The 21,846-nt window shown below is 45.4% G+C and overlaps 1 protein-coding gene across 1 annotated transcript in view; it reads left to right on the top strand.

The window, feature by feature from the left end:
- Positions 1-2,836: 2,836 nt before the first annotated feature.
- LOC143974426 (FYN-binding protein 1-like) overlaps positions 2,837-21,846 on the top strand; it is a 449,689-nt gene continuing 430,679 nt past the window's right edge. The window contains exon 1 of the mRNA XM_077475803.1: positions 2,837-2,943. Coding sequence (XP_077331929.1) covers positions 2,941-2,943 — 3 coding nt within the window. The 5' untranslated portion in view covers positions 2,837-2,940. The remainder of the gene's footprint in view (positions 2,944-21,846) is intronic.

The raw sequence follows: 21,846 nt of genomic DNA, 5'->3' as shown, positions 1-21,846 counted from the left end.
AGATGAATTCCCTCAGGGGACTGTGGGAGGCTGATGACTCCTCTTCTGAGGGGTCAAATTCAGGGGGAATCACAATCTGTAAGATTGATGGTGCAATTTCTTGCTGAATGGCTCGCTCCACATTTATGCTAACCTTAACTGAGTGTTTGGATTCGCCAAAGTCTCCTCAAGCTGTGCATGCCTTTCCTGTCCATTCATTGTTGTTTCTGAGTGGGATCACCCAGATAAGCATTTTTCCCTCCTAAACTTTTTTTTCACACTTTATCCTATGGGGGTAAAAAATCACTAAAGGTGGGGATACCAGCAATTGATGCTGCTATATCCTCTGTGAATAAAAGTTTGACTTGTCTGGCAGAAAATGCTCAAATGCTTAGGGATCCAATGGATAAAAAGTTGGCATTCCTATTAAAAAAACTAAAATTTAGGGGGGAATACTTCTACAGTTCTCAAGGGTCTGGCAGGAAGAGTGTCGAGACAGTTGAGGGACTTCCTCAATAGCTCCAGGGTAAAAACTGGAGTTCCAAGAGTTCCCATCTCCTTGTTTTTTTAAGATCCTAAGGATCCAGAGAAAAATAAGTCTTTCAAGCATTGGACCATCTTTTGGCAAAAAAGTGATAATAGTGGTCCCCATGAAGGGGTTGGGGTTTTGTTCAAACCTTTTTTCATTCTGGATCTCAAAGATCTAAACGGTTCCTAAACATCCGCTCTTTTTTCGCATGGAGTCAATCCAATCAGTTGTCTCCATCCTACAAGGAGGAGAACCACGGATTCCATGGTTCCATGGACCCTACCATCACTCTCGCAAGGTCCGGTATTCCATCCTACCTTACAAACGCTAAGTTTAACGGGTTGGCTATTGAGACCCACATTCTGAGTAAACGTGGGCTGTCAAGTTCAGTGGTATCTACCTTGGTTAATGCAAGAAGCCGGCCTTCAGAATTACATATTAGAGCCTGGAAGGCATATGTCTCCTGGGAGGAATCCAGGGATTGGCACCCCAGGAAATATGTCATAGGTAGAATCCTTGACTTTCTGCAGATGGGGTTAGAAATTAAGCTGGCCTTGAGTACCTTCAAAGGCCAGGTCTTCGGCCTTATCGGTATTGTTTCAATGACCACTTGCTTTACATTCTTTGGTTCGTAGTTTTTTTCAGGGGGTAATGCAGCTTAATCCCCCGGTTAGCTCACCACTGAACCCTTGGGCCTTAAATTCAGTTCTGTCGGCATTACAAAAACAGCCTTTTTGAGCCGATACAACATATTTCCTTGGTCCTTTTGGCAAGGAAACTAGTTGTTCTGGTGACCATATCTTCTGCAAGAAGGGTATCAGAGTTGGCTGCTCTTTCTTGTAAAGAGCCATATTATCATTCACAAGGATGAAGTAGTATTGCGTCCTCATACTAACTTTCTACTGAAGGTAGTGTCGGGTTTTTTTATCTAAACCAGAATATTGTTCTACCTTCATTTTCTGAAACCCTGTTCCATGGAAAAAAAATCACTACATTCTCTTGATGTGGTGAGAACAGTCAAGGTCTACTTAAAGGTGACTGCTCAGATTCGAAAAACGGATATGTTGCCTGAAAGTCCTAAAAGAGGACAGGCAGCATCGAAATCTACTATTTCTAAATGGATTCGACAAGTAATCATTCTAACTTATGGTTTAAAGAGGTAGATTCAACCCTCTCAAATCAAAGCACACTCCTCAAGGGCTGTTAGTGCTTCGTGGGCAGTGCATCACCAAGCCTCCTTGGCTGAAATCTGCAAGGCCGCAACTTGGTCTTCAGTTTATACATTTACCAGATTCTCAGGTGGATGTAAAAAGACATGAGGATATTGCCTTTGGGTGCAGGCAGCAGTATAAATCCTCTGATCTCATGCTGCCCTACTTTGGTTGTGTTTCCCTCCCCTCAGTTAGCATTGCTCTGGGATATCCCACATAGTAATTACTATGGCTCTGTGTCTCATGATGTACAATTAAGAAAATAGGATTTTTGTAACGGCTTACCTGTAAAATCCTTTTCTTTGAAGTACATCACGAGACACAGAGGTCCCTCCCCTCTTTCTGGTATACATGTGTATTGCTTTGCTACAAAGACTGAGTAGTGGGAGGGGTTATATAGGGAGGCAACTTCCTGTTTAGGGTGTGCCAGTGTCCATCACCTGAAGGTGGCCTATACCCCACATTGTAATTACTATGGCTCTGTGTTTTGTGATGCACTTCACAGAAAAGGATTTTACAGGTAAACTGTTACAAAAATCCTATTTTTCCAGGGCAAGCACATCAATGCAGATTGGTGCTTTCCCTTGGAAATAGTCCTAACTTCCAGAGCCAGGCAATTGCAACTGACACAAAACAGCAATCCAGCTTGGTTCCTGTCCACTCAGCAGTTTAAGGGACTCATTCCCTCTTGCACCTGTTGCTTTCTCCATGATCTATAAAGAATATACCCAATACAGACCCAGAAACCCAATTTTAGAAAGCAAGTCCTTGAATAGTCAGGTGTTTTATTTCTCCAACATCTATCAAAATTAAACTATTTACGAAAAATACAGATTTAAAATGTTTTAACCAAAAAAGAAATGCTATCAATTTGACTATTTTTTACCAAATTCCATATATATCCTACATACATATGCCCTATGCAGGTCTACTGCCTAAAGCTAAATTCAGATACAGTACACGGTTAGGATTAGCAGGATTTTGATGAGTGATAGCCTGAATTTAAAATCCAGGTCACCAAACACTTCCTTATGCTCAGATATTTACCACTTACTTCCTGATTGTTGCACAGTATGTTGAAATAGCATGACTGCTTCCTTTCATTGAAGAACCAGCCCACAGATTAAAGATATTACAAAATACCAGTGTACTGCTGTTTCCTCATTTCTAGCACACTTTATAGAAGATACCAGTGGCAGTCTATGTCTTGAGTGACCTAAAATGGTGAGTGCTGCTGATTTTTCTACACTTACAGTGAGCTTGTTTTTAGGTGAAACAATAATGATAAGGCAGCAGTACTGTCAGACTTCATTTGAGCAAAATTTGTTTTCTTTAGCATGTACAAGTGTACTTATGAATATGCATTGATCATAGAAGGTTAACAATGTGCCTTGCTTTCATGTCTAATATACTGTTTGTATTTTTAATGTAGTGCTTGTATGCACAGGGCCATGGCCAAAAAATATACCAAAGTAATGCCTTTCATTGTGGACTAAAAAGAATTGTCTCATTTTCTAGTAATGGTAAATAATGTTATAGTAAATCCAGCCAGACACTGCTTAAATTGGTCAAATATGCAATCTGAACAAAGACACTGTATGATAACATTTTAAAACATAATACATATTAATTTGTAGCACACAATGTGCAAAATCAAAGCTTCTATACCTCATTTCAATTTTTTAAATATGGATTCCTGACCTAAATTTGACCTTTTTTTTAACTTAGGGCCGGTTCACACTGCGAGGCGAGGCGAGGCGACACGGCTCGCCTCGCCTCGCTCCCGCAAGTCGCCCCCATTCAGTACTATGGAACCGTTCTGAGAGGAGCGACTCGAGTCGCTCCGACTCAGAAAAAAGGTTCCTGTACTACTTCGGGGCGACTTCGGGGGCGACTTGCATTGACTTCTATGCAGAAGTCCTCTGCAAGTCGCCGCTGACCCCCCCCTGCAAGTCGCGGCGAGGAAGTCGGAGACGCCTCGCCGCGGCTCGCTGTGTGAACCGGCCCTAATGTGTAATCTCAAATTTTCCTCTGTAATTCAGGAGTGGAGTTTCATTTTTGCATGAATACTTGCATATACTATGAATGGTTTTGCAGAAGTAGCAGTTCACTGTTGTGTTGTAGTGATATTATTGTTTTATTATTGTTTTGTTTACTTACATAACCAATTTACATAGTTAGGCTGAATAAAGACACTAGTCCATCCAGTTCAATCTGAGTGAGTGTGTACAATTGTCCCTATCCCTGTACATTGCACACTCACATCAGTCCCTACCCTCAAGGAGCCCACAATCCAAGGTCCCCATTCATATACTAGGGCCAATTTTGGACAGAAGCCAATTAACCTACCTGCATGTCTTTGGAGTGTGGGAGGAAACTGGAGGAAACCCATGCAGGCACAGGGAGAACATGCAAACTCCAGGCAGGTAGTGTTGTGGTTGGAATTTGAACCAGCGACCCTTTTACTGCTAGGTGAGAGTGCTACCCACTACACCACTGTGCCGCCCCAAACTCCCTGTGTAAAACAACCTGGTGGGGCACTTTGTACAAAATTACTTGTAAACTGTATTTAAAGTGGTTGTAAACCCTTAGGCCGCGTACACACGCGTGGACTGTTCGCCCAACTTTGTCCGTCAAACAGTTTCGGCAAACAGTCCGCTCAAAATTAGCATGGACGGACATGGCCACACACGACGGACGAACAGTTTGCTGAAACCGTGCGCGATGACGTGAACGGCACGTACGACGGGACGAAAAATACAACGTCCTATACACTGCATTATAACTTTCGGCGTGTAAATCCTTTCTGAGCATGCGCGGAACTTAGTTTGACGAACAAGCCTACACACGAGGGGACTGTTCGCTGAAACAAAGTTTCAGCGGCCAGTTTTTCAGAATTCCCGAAAAACCTTGTTCAGCGGACTGTTCGCTGAAACTGTCCGCTGAAAGCCCACACACGAGCGGACTGTTTGCCGAAACACTGTTCAGCGGACAAAGTTGGGCGAACAGTCCCCGCGTGTGTACGCGGCCTTACCTAAACCCAATGAAGTGTCTGACCTCAGGTGATACACAGATGAAACTAATTCTCCTACATAAGTTGTAACTGTTTATTTGCAACCATTTGTCCTGTACATCATTGAAAAAGGGTTTTTCACAGACCCACAAAGCAGTGGGCAATGAGCTATGGTTACACATTGTAAAAGAGCTCTGACAGCCAATTGGAGAGAAGGGACATCCCCGCTTCGCACAGTACACAGAAACAGAGCTGAGGCTGTTAATCACAGGCTGCGTGCTGAAGATCCTTCCTTGTCACCTTTTTTGCTCTTAATGTTAGGAAAGCTTGTCAGAAGTGACTCGTGCAGATAACAGAGGAACAAGAAATGGCACTTGGTGCTTTGGAAAGAGACCAGTAAACAGTATAGAAATATTTACGTCTGAGGTTTACAACCACTTTAATCTGGAATGTGATCATACCACTATGCGTAAAGGGTTTATATTTGACCTGTGAGCAATGTGTTCATTTTAGTGATTTTGCATCAACCACCTATGACATTAAACGCTTGCGGACCAGCCGCCGCAGCTTTACTGTGGTAGGTTGGCTCCGCTGCGTGAAATCACGTTATTGTATGTGATCTCGCGAGGTCTGTATAGCAGGCGCGCACACTCTACCGCTGCTGGCACACGCATGTGCCCGCCACGAGCTCCGCGGGTCAGTCGTTTCACAAAGAGGAAGAATGGGGTAATGCTGATGTAAACAAGCATTACCCCATTCTGCCTAGTGACAGGACACTGATCACAGCTCCCTGTAATCTGGAGCGGTGATCAGTGTTGTGTCACACACAACCCCTCCCCACTACAGTTAAAATCACTCCCTAAGACATACTTAACCCTTAACTGCCAGTCACATTTACACAGTAATCATTGCATTTTTAATCGCACTGACCCCTGTATAAATGTGAATGGTCCCAAAATAGCGCCAAAAGTGTCCGCTGTTTCCGCCATAATGTCACAGTCACAAAAATCGCTGATCGCAGCCATTACTAGTAAAAAATAAAAAAATAATAAAAATGCCATAAAACTATCCCCTATTTTGTAGAAGCTATAACTTTTGTGCAAACCAAACAATAAACACTTATTGCTATTTTTACCAAAAATATGTAGATGAATACGTATTGGCCTAAACTGAGGAAAAAAAGTATTTTTTTAATATATTTTTTGGGGATATTTATTAAGTAAAAAATAATGCGTTTTTTCAAAATTGTCGCTCTTTTTTTGTTTATAGCGCAAAAAATAAAAACCGCAGAGGTGATCAAATACCACCAAAAGAAAGCTCTATTTGTGGGAAAAAAAACATCAATTTTGTTTGGGAGCCACGTCGCCATTGTCAGTTAAAGCGATGCAGTGCCGAATCGCAAAAAGTGCTCTGGTCAGGAAGGGGGTAAATCCTTCCAGGGCTGAAGTGGTTAAGGGGTTTGATTTACTACAGGCAAATCCACTCCGGACTCCCGGAGCTTCCCACGGGCACACGCGTCCCCGCCGCCTCTTAAAGGGCAATGTACAGGTATGTGATTTTGCCTGTACGTGCCCTTTTGAATACATATATCTGCGTGAGGCGGTCGGAAAGTGGTTAAACAGTTACACTTAGATGGCGGCGCCTTATTTTCTATTTATTTTCACAGTTTACAGAGGAATCCAATATCCTCAATAAAAAGAGCTGCAGCCACCTTTAAGTGAAGAGGTCATAACAGAACTTTTCCATGTGTAGACATTCATGGCTTATCAGTGTTTATATACCCACTCTCTGTTTGCGCTATGGGTTTTTAAAATAGTTTTTTTTTTATCCTGCTGTTTACATGCCAGACAGTGGTTTGCCAGGCTATGGCTCACAGCTCAAACAAGCTCATAGGCTTTGCGTATACGGTACATGTACAGTATCTCACAAAAGTGAGTAAACCCCTCGCATTTTTGTAAATATTTTAGTACCGTATTTATCGGCGTATAACACGCACTTTTTTCCCCTTAAAATCGGGGGAAAATCATGGGTGCATTATACGCCGATCCCCCTGCGATCTGCGCTCTGTGGAGCGCCGCCGACATTTACCGAGCTGAGCCGAGTGTACTGTGTACTCGGCTCTGCTCTCAGTCACGCCCAGTCCCGCCTCCTAGCCTTTACGTCCCGCCATTGGTCCGGTGTTGTGTTACTGCGAGCAGAGCCGAGTAGCCGAGTACCCTGGGCTCGGTCTATGTCGGTGGCGGGAGGAGCCGAAGATCTCGACGGCGGCGGCGGGAGGAGCCGAAGATCGCGGCGGAAGGAGCCAAAGATGGCGGCAGCGGCGATAAATTTAAAACTAACCATATTGCAATTTTGTGGAAGGCTGCAGGGGGACAGTGTAGGGCTGCAGGAGAACAGTGTAGGGCTGCAGGGGGACAGTGGAAGGCTACATTGATGGGCATTTAAAATGTAAGGTTTTTCCTTAAACTTGCCTCCTAAACTTGGGGTGCGTGTTATACGCCGGCGCATGTTATACGCCGATAAATACGGTATATCTTTTCATGTGACAACAATGAAGAAATGACACATTACATTGTAGCAAAGTAGTGAGTGTAAAGCTTGTGTAAATTTTCTGTCCCCTCAAAATAACTCAACACACAGCCATTCATTTATAAACCGCTGGCAACAAAAGTGACTACACCCCTAAGTGAAAATTTACAAATTGGGCCCAAAGTGTCAATATTTTGCATGGCCACCATTATTTTGCAGCATTGCCTTAACACTCTTGGGCATGGAGTTCACCAGAGCTTCACAGGTTGCCACTGGAGTTCTCTTACACTCCTCCATGATGACATCACGGAGCTGGTGGTTGTTAGACACCTTGCGCTCCTCCATCTTCCATTTGAGGATGCCCCATAGATGCTCAATAGTGTTTAGGTCTGGAGACATGCTTTGCCAGTCCATCACATTTACCCTCAGCTTCTTTAGCAAGGCAGTGGTCATCTTGGAGGTGGATTTGAGGTCATTATCATGTTGGAATACTGCCCTGCGACCCACATACAGCACTGATTCCTCCTGCTGCCCTACTGACACCAGCCACTGCTCTACTGACTGACACCATCCTCTGTCCTACTAATACCATCCACTGCTCCACTGACACCATCCACTGCTCTACTATCATCATCCTCTGCACTACCGACACAGTCTTCTGCCCTACTGACAAACACGTGTGTGTTTGAGCTGTTGGGTGCACACTAGGGTTGCACCTGTCCGGGATTCACCCGTACAGTCTGGGTTTTGAATAATATGCCCAGGTTTTGGTCCGCCTGACACCCAGACACATCAATGGCAGCCCTGCAGCACCAATCCTCCTCTCCCCTCCTGTCGGCTACCAGCTTTTTTAAACTATATTGGTATGGGGCGCTTTAACTCACTGCACAGGCTCTTCCCCGACTCCACTCTGGATCCTCCTGCCTCCCCTTTGTGCAGAGCCCAGGACTGGACTGGCTGTCCTCGTACAGTGAAGGAAGGGAAGGTGGTTTTGGCAGTGTAGAGAACAGATCCAGCAGTGGAAGCAGCAGTAACAGTCACCTCACACCTCACAGACATCGGAACTGTGCAGGATTTCTTATTCCTTCTCTGCTACTGTGAGCCTCCCCCTCTGCACTGTGACAGGGGTTGCTGTGTGTGCATGGCTCTAGATGTCTTCACTACACACCATTCACCTTCTCCAGAGGGAGAAGGGGGCAGCTGCCTGCAGTCTTCCTGGGTATGGGTAGTAGTCTTTCTTCTAAAGGGGTAGGCAAGGTCCCCTCCTATCACCCCATCTGCAGTCTTCCCAACAGGGGGTGTTTTTTTAACGGGATAAAGGAGTTCCTATGTTCCTGGATGGGGCCCCCCTCTGCAGTCCTCCTAGCTGGGGGTCTTAATTAACTGGAAGGAGGTCCCTTCTTATCAACACCCCACAATCCTCCGAGCTGGGGTCATCTTTAACTGGAGGCTGCTATGTTTCTGGATGGGGTCCCCTCTTATCAACCCCCTGTAGTCTTCCCAGCTGGGGTCTTTAACTGGAGGGGGGCTCCTATATTTCTGGAGGTAGGTCCCCTCTTATTACCCCCCTTCAGACCTCCCAGCTGGGGTCTTCTTTAACTGGAGGGAACATCCTATATTCCTGGAAGGAGGTCCCTCTTTTAACCGCTTCCCGCCCGCCCTATAGACGAATGACGGCTTTAGAGTGGGCGATTTCGTATGGGAGGCCGTCCCTGGACGTCCTTGTGTTTACTTCCGCAATGCGCACCGCCGCAGGCGCACATCGGGGAAGTTTTGTGTTTGCCGTGTCCCCCGGAGACAGGCAAACACAGATCACTGCAAACGGCTAATCACAGCGGCCGTTTACAGTGCGATCGGCGTGTCCAATGTGAGATGATCTCGTATGTAAACATATGAGATCATCTCTCAGTGCCGCTCTCCCTCCTCACACAGACAGCGTGTGAGAGGGGAGAGATGAACGGCTGCAGCGGCCGTAAGTGGGGGAAAAAAAAAGTAAAAAAAAGTACCATCCTCCCCCCAGTGCCATCCTCCCCCAGTGCCATCCTCCCCCAGTGCCATCCACCCCAGTGCTACCTGCCCCCAGTGCCACCTGTTAGTGCTATCTGTCCCTAGTGCCACCTGTTAGTGCTATTTGTCCCCAGTGCCACCTGTTGTCAGTGCCATTTGTCCCCAGTGCCATCTGTCATCAGTATGCTCCTAGAACACCTGATGGCACTACCTGCATGTTGTGCCTCTCTATGTGGCCAGTCTGTGAAAAAGTCCCACACATGTGGTATTGTAATACTCAGGAGGAGTAGCAGAATTTTTTTGGTGGTGTCATTTGTGGTATACACATGCCATGTGAGCAAAATAACCTATTACAATGACAATTTTGTGGAAAAAAATAAAAAAAATGAAAAATCTTAATTTTGTAAAGAATTGTGGGAAAAAATGACAACATCAAAAAGCTCACCATGCCTCTTACTAAATACCTTGGAATGTCTACTTTCCAAAAAGGGGTCATTTGGGGGGTATTTGTACTTTCCTGGCTTGTTCGGGTCACAAGAAGTGAGATAGGCCACCAGTACATCAGATGTGATCAATTTTGTATGATTCGCACCACAGCTTGTAGGCTCTCTAACTTTCACAAAGACCAAATAATATCCACTAATTTGGGTTATTTTTACCAAAGATATGTAGCAGTATAAATTGTGGCCAAAATTTTATGAAGAAAAATTAATAATTTGCATAATTTTGTCACAGAAACAAAGAAATATGCATATTTTTTCAAAATTTTCGGTCTTTTTTCATTTATAGCGCAAAAAATAAAAACCCCAGAGGTGATCAAATACCACCAAAAGAAAGCTCTATTTGTGTGAAAAAAAGGACAAAAAATTAATTTGGGTACAGTGTTGCATGACTGAGTATTGGTCATTTAAAGTGTGAGAGCACCAAAAGCTGAAAGTTGGTCTGGGCAGGAAGGGTGTTTAAGTGCCCAGTAAGCAAGTGGTTAACCCCCCCCCCCCCCCACTGTCCTTCCAGCAGGGGTCTGCTTTAACTGGAGGGGGGCTCTCATGTTCCTGGAGGGAGGGTCCCCTCTTATCACCCCCCTGAAGTCCTCCCATCTGGGGTCTTTTTTAACTGAAGGGGGGGCTCTTATGCTCCTGGATGGGGTCCCCTCTTATAGCCCCCCTGCAGTCCTCCAGCTGGGGTCTTCTTTAACTGGAGGGGCAAGGGAGTTCCTGTATTCCCATTTGATCACCCCCTGAAGTCCTCTTAGCTGCGGGTCTTCCTTATCTAGACGGGGGGGGAGGGATGGATGAAAGTTCCTATATTCCTGGGTGGGGGTTCCCTTCTGATCACCCCCTGCAGTCCTTTTATTTAGGAGTCTCCTTTAACTGGAGGGAGGGGAGTTCCTGTTTTCCCAGATGGGGGTTTCCCTGTATTCCTGTATGGGTGGAAGCGGGTCCCTTCTAAACACCCACTTGCACTTATCCTGTTAAGGGGTCTCCTCATATTACTCTTCTTTGGGCACCCAAAGGTGTCGCTGCTGTTTTACAATCCTGTAATGTACAGTATACTGCAAAAACAAAAATTGATGTGCATGGCACCGCTAAAGTGTTCAGGTTTGGCATGATGAAAAGTGGCAACCCTAGTGCACACCCTAAAGCAGTGATGGTGAACCTTGGCACCCCAGATGTTTTGGAACTACATTTTCCATGATGCTATTGCACTCTGCAGTATAGTTGAGCAGCATGGAAAATGTAGTTCCAAAACATCTGGGGTGCCAAGGTTCGCCATCACTGCCTTAACCACTTTCAGACCGGACCATTTTGCTGGTAAATGACCAGAGGTCTTTTTACAATTTGGCACTGCGCTGCTTTAACTGGTAATTGCTCGGTCATGCAATGTTGTACCCAAACAAAATATTTCTTCCCACAAATAGAGCTTTCTTTTAATGGTATTTGATTGCCTCTGCGATTTTTATTTTTTGCGATATAAACGTAAAAAGACCGCAAATTTTGAAAAAAAATGATATTTTCTACTTTTTGTTATTAGAAAAATCCAATAAACTCAATTTTAGTCATACATTTAGGCCAAAATGTATTCAGCCACATGTCTTTGGTAAAAAAAAAGTCAATAATTGTATATTTATTGGTTTGCGCAAAAGTTGTCACATCTACAAACTAAGGTACGTTTTCTGGAATTTACGCAGCTTTTAGTTTACGACTGCCTATCTCATTTCTTGAGGTGCTAAAATGGCAGGGCAGTACAAAACCCCCCCAAATGACCCCATTTTGGAAAGTAGACCCCCTAAGGAAATTGATAAGGGCATGTTGAGCCCATTGAATATTTTATTTTTTTGCCTCAAGCGATTGAATAATGACAAAAAAAAAATTTTTTTTTACACAAAGTTGTCACTAAATGATATATTGCTCACACATGCTATGGCATGTGAGGGAGGCTGTGTGAGGGAGACCGAAGTCCCTTTGAAATTCCGCGAAGGAGCAGAACATGTTATCTGAAAATAAGTGTGAGGCTGTTTTCACCCCCCTTTTTGAACCAGTATCTCCCATCTTTTCTATAGATGAATTCTGGTAGACATGGGTCCCCCTAGAGTAGGGAATTTGGTGAATATGTGGCGTATATAGTGGGTGGTAACAGCTTGAAGCCTAAAGATCCGTAAGGGCATTGCAAGGACATTCACACCTTCTCTCTCCCTAAGTGACATTCGATATATTAGGTTCTGCAGGGATTCATAGGAGGTAAGGGTGGCTGCCTCCAAAGCAGTGGCCCCATTGTTGGCAGGGTAAAATCACCAATTCGCTTGTGCCAATTGTGAGGCGATATCAACAACAGGAGAAAACCTTCTAAGGGTGGGACTATATAGGTACTGAACAGATGCCAATTAGATAAAAAATATCAATTATTGGTAGAAAAAAATAAAATCGTATAGGACATACAGAGCATCAAGCCATATATAGTGTAGGTACAAATTTATTATAACAGGTAATGACACTTCAGACACAGAATTAGCATCACATATGTATGTCACTATGTTTTAAAACGAAGGAAATTGATAAGAGGCATGTTGAGCCCATTGAATATTTTTTTTTTTTTCCTCAAGCGATTGAATGACAAAAAATTTTATTTTATTTTTTTAATTTTTTTTTTCACAAAGTTGTCACTAAATGATATATTGCTCACACATGCTATGGGCATATGTGAAATGACACCCCAAAATAAATTCTGCTGCTTCTCCTGAGTACGGAGATACCACATATGTGGGACTTTTTGGGAGCCTAGCCGCGTACGGGGCCCCGAAAACCAAGAACCGCCTTCAGGTTTTCTAAGGGCGTAAATATTTGACTTCACTCCTCACTACCTATTACAGTTTTGAAGGCCATAAAATGCCAAGATGGCACAAAACCCCCACAAATGACCCCATTTTAGAAAGTAGACACCCCAAGCTATTTGCTGAGAGGCATGTTGAGTCCATGGAATATTTTATATTTTGCCACAAGTTGCAGGAAAATTACAAACTTTTTTTTTTTTTTCACAAAGTTGTCACTAAATGATATATTGCTCACGCATGCCATGGGCATATGTGAAATGACACCCCAAAATAAATTCTGCTGCTTCTCCTGAGTACGGGGATACCACATATGTGGGACTTTTTGGGAGCCTAGCCGCGTACGGGGCCCCGAAAACCAAGCACCGCCTTCAAGCTTTCTAAGGGCGTTACAGTTTTGAAGGCCATAAAATGCCAAGATGGCACAAACCCCCCCCCAAATGACCCCATTTTGGAAAGTAGACACCCCTAAATTAAGGGGTACACTAGTGAGACTAGGTAATAAATGGCGGGTGCCCTGAAACTATAAAAAAATAACTAACCAACCAGCGTCACCTGTAACAGTTATATGGTGATCACTGGTGAAAGGGTTAACTAGGGGGCAATCAGGGGGCTTTATGCGGTAGTATATGGGGGTCCCTGGCGCTATAAAAAGCTGCGGCGAACCTAAATACCTACCTGCCTAACTAGCGTCACCTGTGACACTAATACAGCGATCAGAAAAACGATCGCTTATTAGGCTGGGTTCACACTGGAGCGATGCAGGAACGCCACGAATCCGCGGCGGGTTCCCGCATCACATGCCTCCCGGCGGCAGTTCACACTGCCCTATGCGAACTGCTGGGAGTGTCAGTGAAATGTTAATGACACCCCCAGATCAGTTCGCATATCGCAGTGCGATCTGCAAACTCGGATCGCATGGTGTGAACACCCATGCGATCCGATTCTGCTGCGGACCAAAAAAAGGGTCCCGTGCGAGTTTGCGGCAGGTGCGACACGAATTCAGCCATACTATCTGTATGGCTGAACTCGAATCGCACAGAGATCGGATGTGATTTGCACTGCAGTGCGGTGCGAATCACATCCGTTCTCATAAACCGCTGCAATGTGAACCCAGCCTTAGTGACACTGGCGACGGGGGGTGATCACGGGGTTAAACCTTTATTGGGGGGTTAGGGGGGTACCTTAGAACTAAAGGGGGCTAACCCTAACTGCCCTAACAGTTATTACAGTCACAAATGACACCCGCCGGGTGATCAGGGGGTTAAACCTTTATTAGGTAATAAATGGCGGGTGCCCTGAAACTATAAAAAAATAACTAACCAACCAGCGTCACCTGTAACAGTTATATGGTGATCACTGGTGAAAGGGTTAACTAGGGGGCAATCAGGGGGCTTTATGCGGTAGTATATGGGGGTCCCTGGCGCTATAAAAAGCTGCGGCGAACCTAAATACCTACCTGCCTAACTAGCGTCACCTGTGACACTAATACAGCGATCAGAAAAACGATCGCTTATTAGGCTGGGTTCACACAGGAGCGATGCGGGAACGCCACGAATCCGCGGCGGGTTCCCGCATCGCATGCCTACCGGCGGCAGTTCACACTGCCCTATGCGAACTGCTGGGAGTGTCAGTGAAATGTTAATGACACCCCCAGATCAGTTCGCATATCGCAGTGCGATCTGCAAACTCGGATCGCATGGTGTGAACACCCATGCGATCTGATTCTGCTGCGGGCCAAAAAAAGGGTCCCGTGCGAATTTGCGGCGGGTGCGATGCAAATTCAGCCATACTATCTGTATGGCTGAACTCGAATCGCACAGAGATCGGATGTGATTTGCACTGCAGTGCGGTGCGAATCACATTCGTTCTCATAAACCGCTGCAATGTGAACCCAGCCTTAGTGACACTGGCGACGGGGGGTGATCACGGGGTTAAACCTTTATTGGGGGGGTTAGGGGGGTACATTAGAACTAAAGGGGGCTAACCCTAACTGCCCTAACAGTTATTACAGTCACAAATGACACCAATGCAAAAAAAATAAAAAATGACATTGGTGTCACTGTGACTGGGGGGCAGGGGTAATTGGGGGGGTGATCGGGGGGGTGTGAGTGTGCCTGGCATGTTCTACTGTGTAGTGTCGTGTTGGTGCAACTCACCGATCCTCTCTCCTCGGTGTCGGAACGAAAAATACCGTCACGGAGGAGAGATTACATCACTTCCTCTCCTGTGTTTACATTACAGGAGAGGAAGTGATGTCACGGAGGATTTTCATTCGTCGGGAGCGATCGCGAGGGGGTGGCCATGAATGAATGGCCGTCTCCTCATCCGGGATCGCTCCCGAACGAATACCGACCGCCGCAGGCACCGGGCGGGGGCCCGATCGGGCCCCCGACCCGCGGGAAGGCAAGGACGTACATGTAAGCCCTTATGCCTGCCCGTGCCATTCTGTTGACGTACATCGTCGTGCGGCGGTCGGGAAGTGGTTAAGCAATAGGCTGCACACACCTATGTCTGTTACCGTTTTTCAATGACAGCCCATAACTAAAACTTCCTGGCCACTTATAGGAACAGGAAGTGGAGAGATTACCCACTGAACGACTAAGGGCTGACAGGTTCTAAATCTTCATCTAATGTTACTGACATTCATCATAGCTTTTACACATTCCTATGATATCCAGGATTGCACCGATACACTGGACTGATAATACACATAGTATATGCCTCTCTTGATAATTGGTGACTTCAACAACCATTTCGACTTCAATATGGACACCCTCAATACTTCTAGCTCCTTGTCACGCAGCTACCTCTTTAACCTCTTGCCGACCAGCGCACAGCCTAGTGGTTAACCCCATCACTGCCAGTGTCATTTACACAGTAATCAATGCATTTTTATAGAACTGATTGTTGTATAAATGACAATGGTCCCAAAATAGTGTCAAAAGTGTCCGCTGTGTCTGCCATAATGTCGCAGTCCCGATAAAAATTGCAGATCGCCACCATTACTAATAAAAAACAAAATTGAAAATAAAAATGCCATAAAACTATCCCCTATTTTGTAGATGCTATAAAAAAAACAATCAATATACGCTTATTGCTATTTTTTTTCTCCAAAAATATGTTTTTAAAAACATTTTTGGCAATATTTATTATAGCAAAAAGTAAAATATATATTTTTTCAAAACTGTCGCTTTTTTTTTGTTTTATAGCGCAAAAAATAAATACCACCAAAAGAAAGCTCTATTTGTAGGGAAAAAGGATGTCAATTTTGTTTGGGTACAATGTTGCATGACCACGCAATTGTCAGTTAAAACTACGCAGTGTTGTATCGCAACAAATGGCCTGGTCATTAAGAGGGAAAATTTTCCTGTAAGGCCGCGTACACACGCGCGGACTGTTGGCCCAACTTTGTCCGTCCAACAGTTTGAGCGAACAGTCCGCTCAAACTTAGCATGGACGGACATGGCCACACACGACGGACGAACAGTTTGCTGAAACCGTGCGCGATGACGTGAACGGCACGTACGACGGGATGAAAAATACGACGTCCTATACACTGCAATGCAACCTTCCGACGTGGAAATCCTTTCTGAGCATGCGCGAGACTTAGTTGGCCGAACAAGCCTACACACGAGCGAACAGTCCGCTGAAACCTTGTTTCAGCGGACAGTTTTTCGGAATTTCCGTAAGACCTTGTTCGGCCAACTGTCCGCTGAAACTGTCCGCTGAAGCCCCACACACGAGCGGACTGTCCGCCCAAACACTGTTCAGCGGACAAGGTTGGGCGAACAGTCCGCGCGTGTGTACGCGGCCTAAGTGGTTAAACTGAGAGAATTTACTATTTTAAAAAAAATAGGGTAATTTTGGAATTGATGGCAGCAACACGACTCAAAAAGTTGGGAAGAGCTGGAAGAACATTTTGCAATTTTTTAGGTCAATTGGAAATAGGTCAGTAACGTGATTGAGTACACACGTAGCAGACTATCTGGCGGACTTAGTCTGGCGGACTTTTCGGCGGACTTAGTCTGGCGGACTTTCCGCCGGACTGTCAGCCGGACTTTCCGAACGAGCTACTTGCCCACACACGGCACTTTTTCAGCGGACTAATACGGCGTACTAAGTTTTTTTTTTTACCAAAAATATGTAGAATAAGACATATCAGCCTAAACATAGGAAACATTTTTTTATTTTTTTTTGGGGGATATTTTTTTTTCAAAATTTATGCTCTTTTTTTTTTGTTAATAGCGCAAAAAATAAAAAATGCAGAGGTGATTAAATACCACCAAAAGAAAGCTCTACTTGTGGGAAAAAAAAAGAACATCAATTTTGTTTGGGTGCAATGTCACACGACCATGCAATTTTCAGTTAAAACGACGCAGTGCCGAATCGCAAAAAGTGCTCTGGTCAGGGAGGGGGTAAAATCTTCCAGGGCTGAAGCGGTTAAATAAAGTTATTCAGGAAGTACAAAGCACAAATAGTTAACCAGCTGCCATGTTAATCAGTCAACTATTACAATTCCCTTCTCATTGGTCCTTCTCCATAGGCTATCCCTTCTTCAGTCTTTCATGAATGCTGCTGCCAGACTTATCCACCTTACCAACTGCTCAATGTCTGCCAACCCTCTCCTCCAATCCCTACACTGGCACCCAATCACACAGCAAATTAAATTCAAAATACTAACCATAACATACAAAGCCATTCGCAACTCTGCTCGGAGCTACATCACCAATCTTGTCTCCAAATATCACTCAAATCTTCTTCTCCGCTCTTCTCAAGACCTCCTACTCTCAGGCTCTCTCGTCTCCCCCTCCCATGCTTATCTCCAGGATTTCTCCAGTACCTCTCCCATCCTCTGGAACTAGCTACCTCAACCTGTCCAGCTATTCCCTACTCTTGCTTCCTTCAGGTGATCCCTGAAAACTCATCTCTTCAGGGAAGCCTGTCACTTCTCCAACTAATCTTTTACCACTTTCATCAGCTCATTCCCCACAGTTACAACCTTTTGTACCACCTGCCCCACCCTATTAGATTGTAAGCTCTTTCGAGCAGGGCCCTCTCATATTTTATTGTATTATAACTGTATCTTCTCCCTTTTATATTGTAAAGCACTGCGTAAACTGTTGGCGCTACATAAATCCTGTATAATAATAATAATAATGTTCTTCTTCCGATAAACCAAATATATCAAGGATCATAATTCTGTTAGTCATGCTGACACCACTAGTAATTTCTGTAGTGGGAAAAACTTTCACACAAGAATAAAAACATAAAATTGTATCTGAGTATATTGCAAACATTTTCAGCTTGTACCACTGGCTGACTTGTGGAGATTTATGCACATGTATGGAGATTTGTGTGTAGTTTCTAAGTGATGTAGTAATCGATTATGACGTCACATCTGTTCACCAACATCACTACCAAGATGACACTGATTATTCCTTGAGATTAAAAAGTGTGCAGGTACCCTGCTTTCTAAACTGTTAAAAAGGCTACCATTGTGTTAATCTTGAAGGAATCTACAAAATTACATTTTGAAACAGGTAGCAGTGGGGAACAAGTGTCATTCCAAATATACTCTGGCCAAAAGTTGCCACAGCTGTGAATAGATGCTTTATGTACATTGGTATGGTGTAATAGCAAATGCTTATACTAAACATATAAAAGGACCAGTTTGTGTAGTAGTTTCTTCCAACATTTTATTAAAAACTTTAAAAGCTTACTGCCGTTTCCCTCCTTGACAACCCGGCAGCAGTGCTCCTAAATTTGTCTAGTAAGAGATATTGTTACTGAAACACCTTCTGAATACAGCCAGGGCATGTGTTCCCAGCATGTGGAAACAACAATCTCCACCTTTGGTGTCACAGTGATTTGCCAGGGTGAACGATATTCAGCAGATGGATCACCTGACAGCTGCCCTTAGGGACAGGACAAAGGAACACAACACATGCTGGCTATTTTGGGATATGTTCTGGTTCTCAGAGGTATACCTGACAAATGCTTGCGCAGCTTTCGTAACGGGAGTTTGAATACATGGGCCGTCGACCTTGCTGAAGCTCTTTACCCGTCCTTCTTTCGTACTCCCTTCCTACTGTCTCCTTTCCTTCTTACTTCCCTTCTTGACACCTATGGTGTCTTCCCATTTCTCTACTACCCAGAAAAAATTTCCCCCTATGTGTGTCGATCAATGGGTGCCACTTCAGCAAAGATGGGGCTGAGAGCCGTATTTTGTACACTATCCATGTATTGCTCCCAACCTCATGATGGCTCAGTGTCTGCTAGTTAGGATTATTCCCATTTTATTTTTTCCTACTGGTATTTGTATGACAAATAAAGCTATTTTTCCCAAGTCCGTCTTTCAGGACATCCACCGTAGAGAGACCCTGGCTCCTCCCCTCTTAGGAAACACCGCCTTCAATTTCACAATTTAAGTCTTATCCTCCCTCCGTCCCCTCAGTTATGGTGTTTCCTCCGGTGGAGAGACATCGCTAAGGAACCTTAGCTAAACAGTCGGGGAGGCTGAGGCTATGTTATCTAGAGTGGAGGAGACAGTGGTCTCTCTGGCTCCGCTCGGCAGTCCGATCGTCTATCTTACTAAACTCGGCAGTCTGGTCAGCTAGGGAGCTGAACGTTCGTACTGAACGTTTTCCGCGCACTCCAAACTTTGCTTGGGGAAAGCAAGAAGTTTGGGGAGGTCCACCCGTTCGTTCGCCCAGTGGGTCGCTACAGCAGGATGTCCTAGATCCCCCTGTGTTTGCAGTCAGCATGGAGCTGGAGGCCAGACTGGATGACGCGCGACGTCATTTCTGGTGGGGGAGGACATCTTCGTTGGATCCGCGTCTTCCGGTTCTGGACGTGGTTCGTGAAAGGGGACCAATCGTTCGGCTGGTGCAGCCTCTCTCTCTAAGCTGTACAGGCAGCTGTCGTAGGCACGTTTGTACCACTCTTCCTCAGCAGGAGAATGCCTGAAGCAGAAGCTTCAAGAGCGGCTCCTGGGGACAACAGCACCAGCCACTCAAAGGTAAGGGGAACCCTGGGGAGGTGTTCCCTTACTCGGTAACCAGTAGCTCCACTGGTGTTATTCCCCCTTGGTGGTCGGGGGGAAGGGGAGTGTGTCTGGGACCCTGGTGGTGGTTGGTCCTATGGGGGGGCACTCCTGGTGGTCCTCTAAGTAGCACTGGTGTTTTTTTTTTTGTTTTTTTTTAAACTTATGCTGCCCTCTTTTATTTCTGTATTTCAGAAAGCCACGAGCAAGTCCCCCCATGGTTCTAGGAAGAAGTGTCCTTCGTGCAGAGCCTCTATGGGGGATTCCTGGACCAAGGCACTTTGTAAGGAGTGTATTGAGGGGTTCGTTAGGGAGCAGGCAGCAGAACAGGGTGCAGACCTGGCAGCATCTGTGAAGGAACTCTCTAGTACTTTCCAGTCCTTCAAAACGCTCTTTTCTAGTTTGCAGTGGCCTCAGCCCCAGAGCACTCCACCACCAGCGCATCAGAGTGTACCACCTAGCCCAGCGCATGTTCCTCCTGCTAGTGGGGAGAATCCAGGGGGTTCCAGAGAGGACGTTGAGGAAGAAGTTGACAGTGTTGCCTCAGATTCCCAAGGGGAATCTGATGGAGATGTATTGGATGGGGAATCCAAAAGAACCTCACGGTATAAACTTTCCCTGGAAGAAGTGGAGGAGCTCTTAGGAGCTATTCATACCACTTTAGATATACAAGAGGAAAGGAAGGCATTGTCACTCCACGATCAGATGTACAAGAGCCTGGGGGAACAGAAAAAGCAAGTGTTCCCGGTTCATGATGTCTTGATCAATGCCATCAAGAAGGAATGGCAGGATCCCGAAAGAAAACCTTTCTTTTCTGGTGCGTTGAAACAAAGGTTTCCTTTTGCGGAAGAGGAGGCTCTTGTCTGGAATAAATCTCCCAGATTAGATGCTGCCTTTTCTCAGGTGTCCAGACATACTGATCTGGCCTTTGAGGACATGGGGGTACTTTCAGACCCTATGGATTGAAGGATGGATTCACTTTTGAAGAAAGCCTGGGACTCATCACAGGGAAATCTTAAGCCTGCCATGGCAGCCACAGTGGTGGCTCGTAATATGGAATATTGGCTTACCCAGATTAAGGCACACATTGAAGCAGGGACGGCAAAGGAGACTATTCTATCCTCCTTTCCCATGCTGCTTAAGGGGGTAGCATACATTGCGGATGCTTCGGCTGAATCTGTGCGAATGTCTGCAAGGTCTACGGCCCTGATCAACTTAGCCAGGAGGGCCTTGTGGCTGAAGACATGGCAGGGGGACAGTGCGTCCAAAATAAAGCTCTGTGGGATCCCTTTCACAGGAGACTTGCTTTTTGGGCCAGGTCTTGAAGCAGTGCTAGATCGCACGGCAGATAAGAAAAAGGCCTTTCCCGTTAAGAGAAAGTATGGGGAGCAGTCAAAAAGAAAGACTCGTCCTCAGAAGCCCCTAGAACTGATCGGCAGAAGAAAAGTTGGGGGCTGAAGGGCAAAGGGCGTGGGGGGGGGGGGCGATTTTTCGCCCTCCTGAACAGCTCAAAAAATCTCAATGACAAGGTCACGGTGGAAGGAAGGTTGGGGGCCTTCCTCCCACAGTGGGAGATGATCACCTCCAATCAGTTTGTGTTGGGAATCATCAGAAGAGGTTACCGATTGGAGTTTTCAGAGTCCCCCCCCCCCGAGACTCCTTGTTACCGAGCTGTCAAAATGTGCAGAAAAATCTGCTTCCCTTCTTTCCTCTCTACAGGAGCTAGAGGAACAGGAGGTGGTGGTACTGGTCCCAGCAGGAGAGACAGGCAAAGGCTTCTATTCTCACATCTTTGTGGTTCGCAAGCCTTCGGGAAAGTTCAGGCTCATCCTGAACCTGAAGCCTCTGAATGTCTCAGTCACCTACAGGAGGTTTCGGATGGATTCAGTTTACTCGGTGAAGGTGCTTCTTCCACCTAACCGTTTCATGACATGGATAGATTTAAAAGATGCATATCTGCATATTCCCATTGCAGAAAGCCACCAGCGTTTCCTCAGATTGGCAGTAAAAACCTTGATAGGGGTGATACACCCCCAGTTCAAAGCACTCCCCTTTGGGCTATCCTCTTCCCCCCGTATCTTCACCAAGGTGATGGTAGAAGTTCTGGCATTCCTGCATCTCAGGGGAATCTCAGTGATCGCGTATCTTGACGGTCTTCTCCTGTTTGCCCCTTCTCCGGCGCAGTTGATTCTGGATCTACAGGTAGCA

Source organism: Lithobates pipiens, unplaced genomic scaffold (genome assembly GCF_037356315.1).
Source record: "Lithobates pipiens isolate NorthernLeopardFrog02 unplaced genomic scaffold, aLitPip1_a1.2 Scaffold_13, whole genome shotgun sequence".
Classification (NCBI taxonomy): Eukaryota; Metazoa; Chordata; class Amphibia; order Anura; family Ranidae; genus Lithobates; species Lithobates pipiens.
The sequence above is the reverse complement of the archived record's forward strand: the minus strand, read 5'-3'. Positions and strand labels throughout refer to the sequence as shown.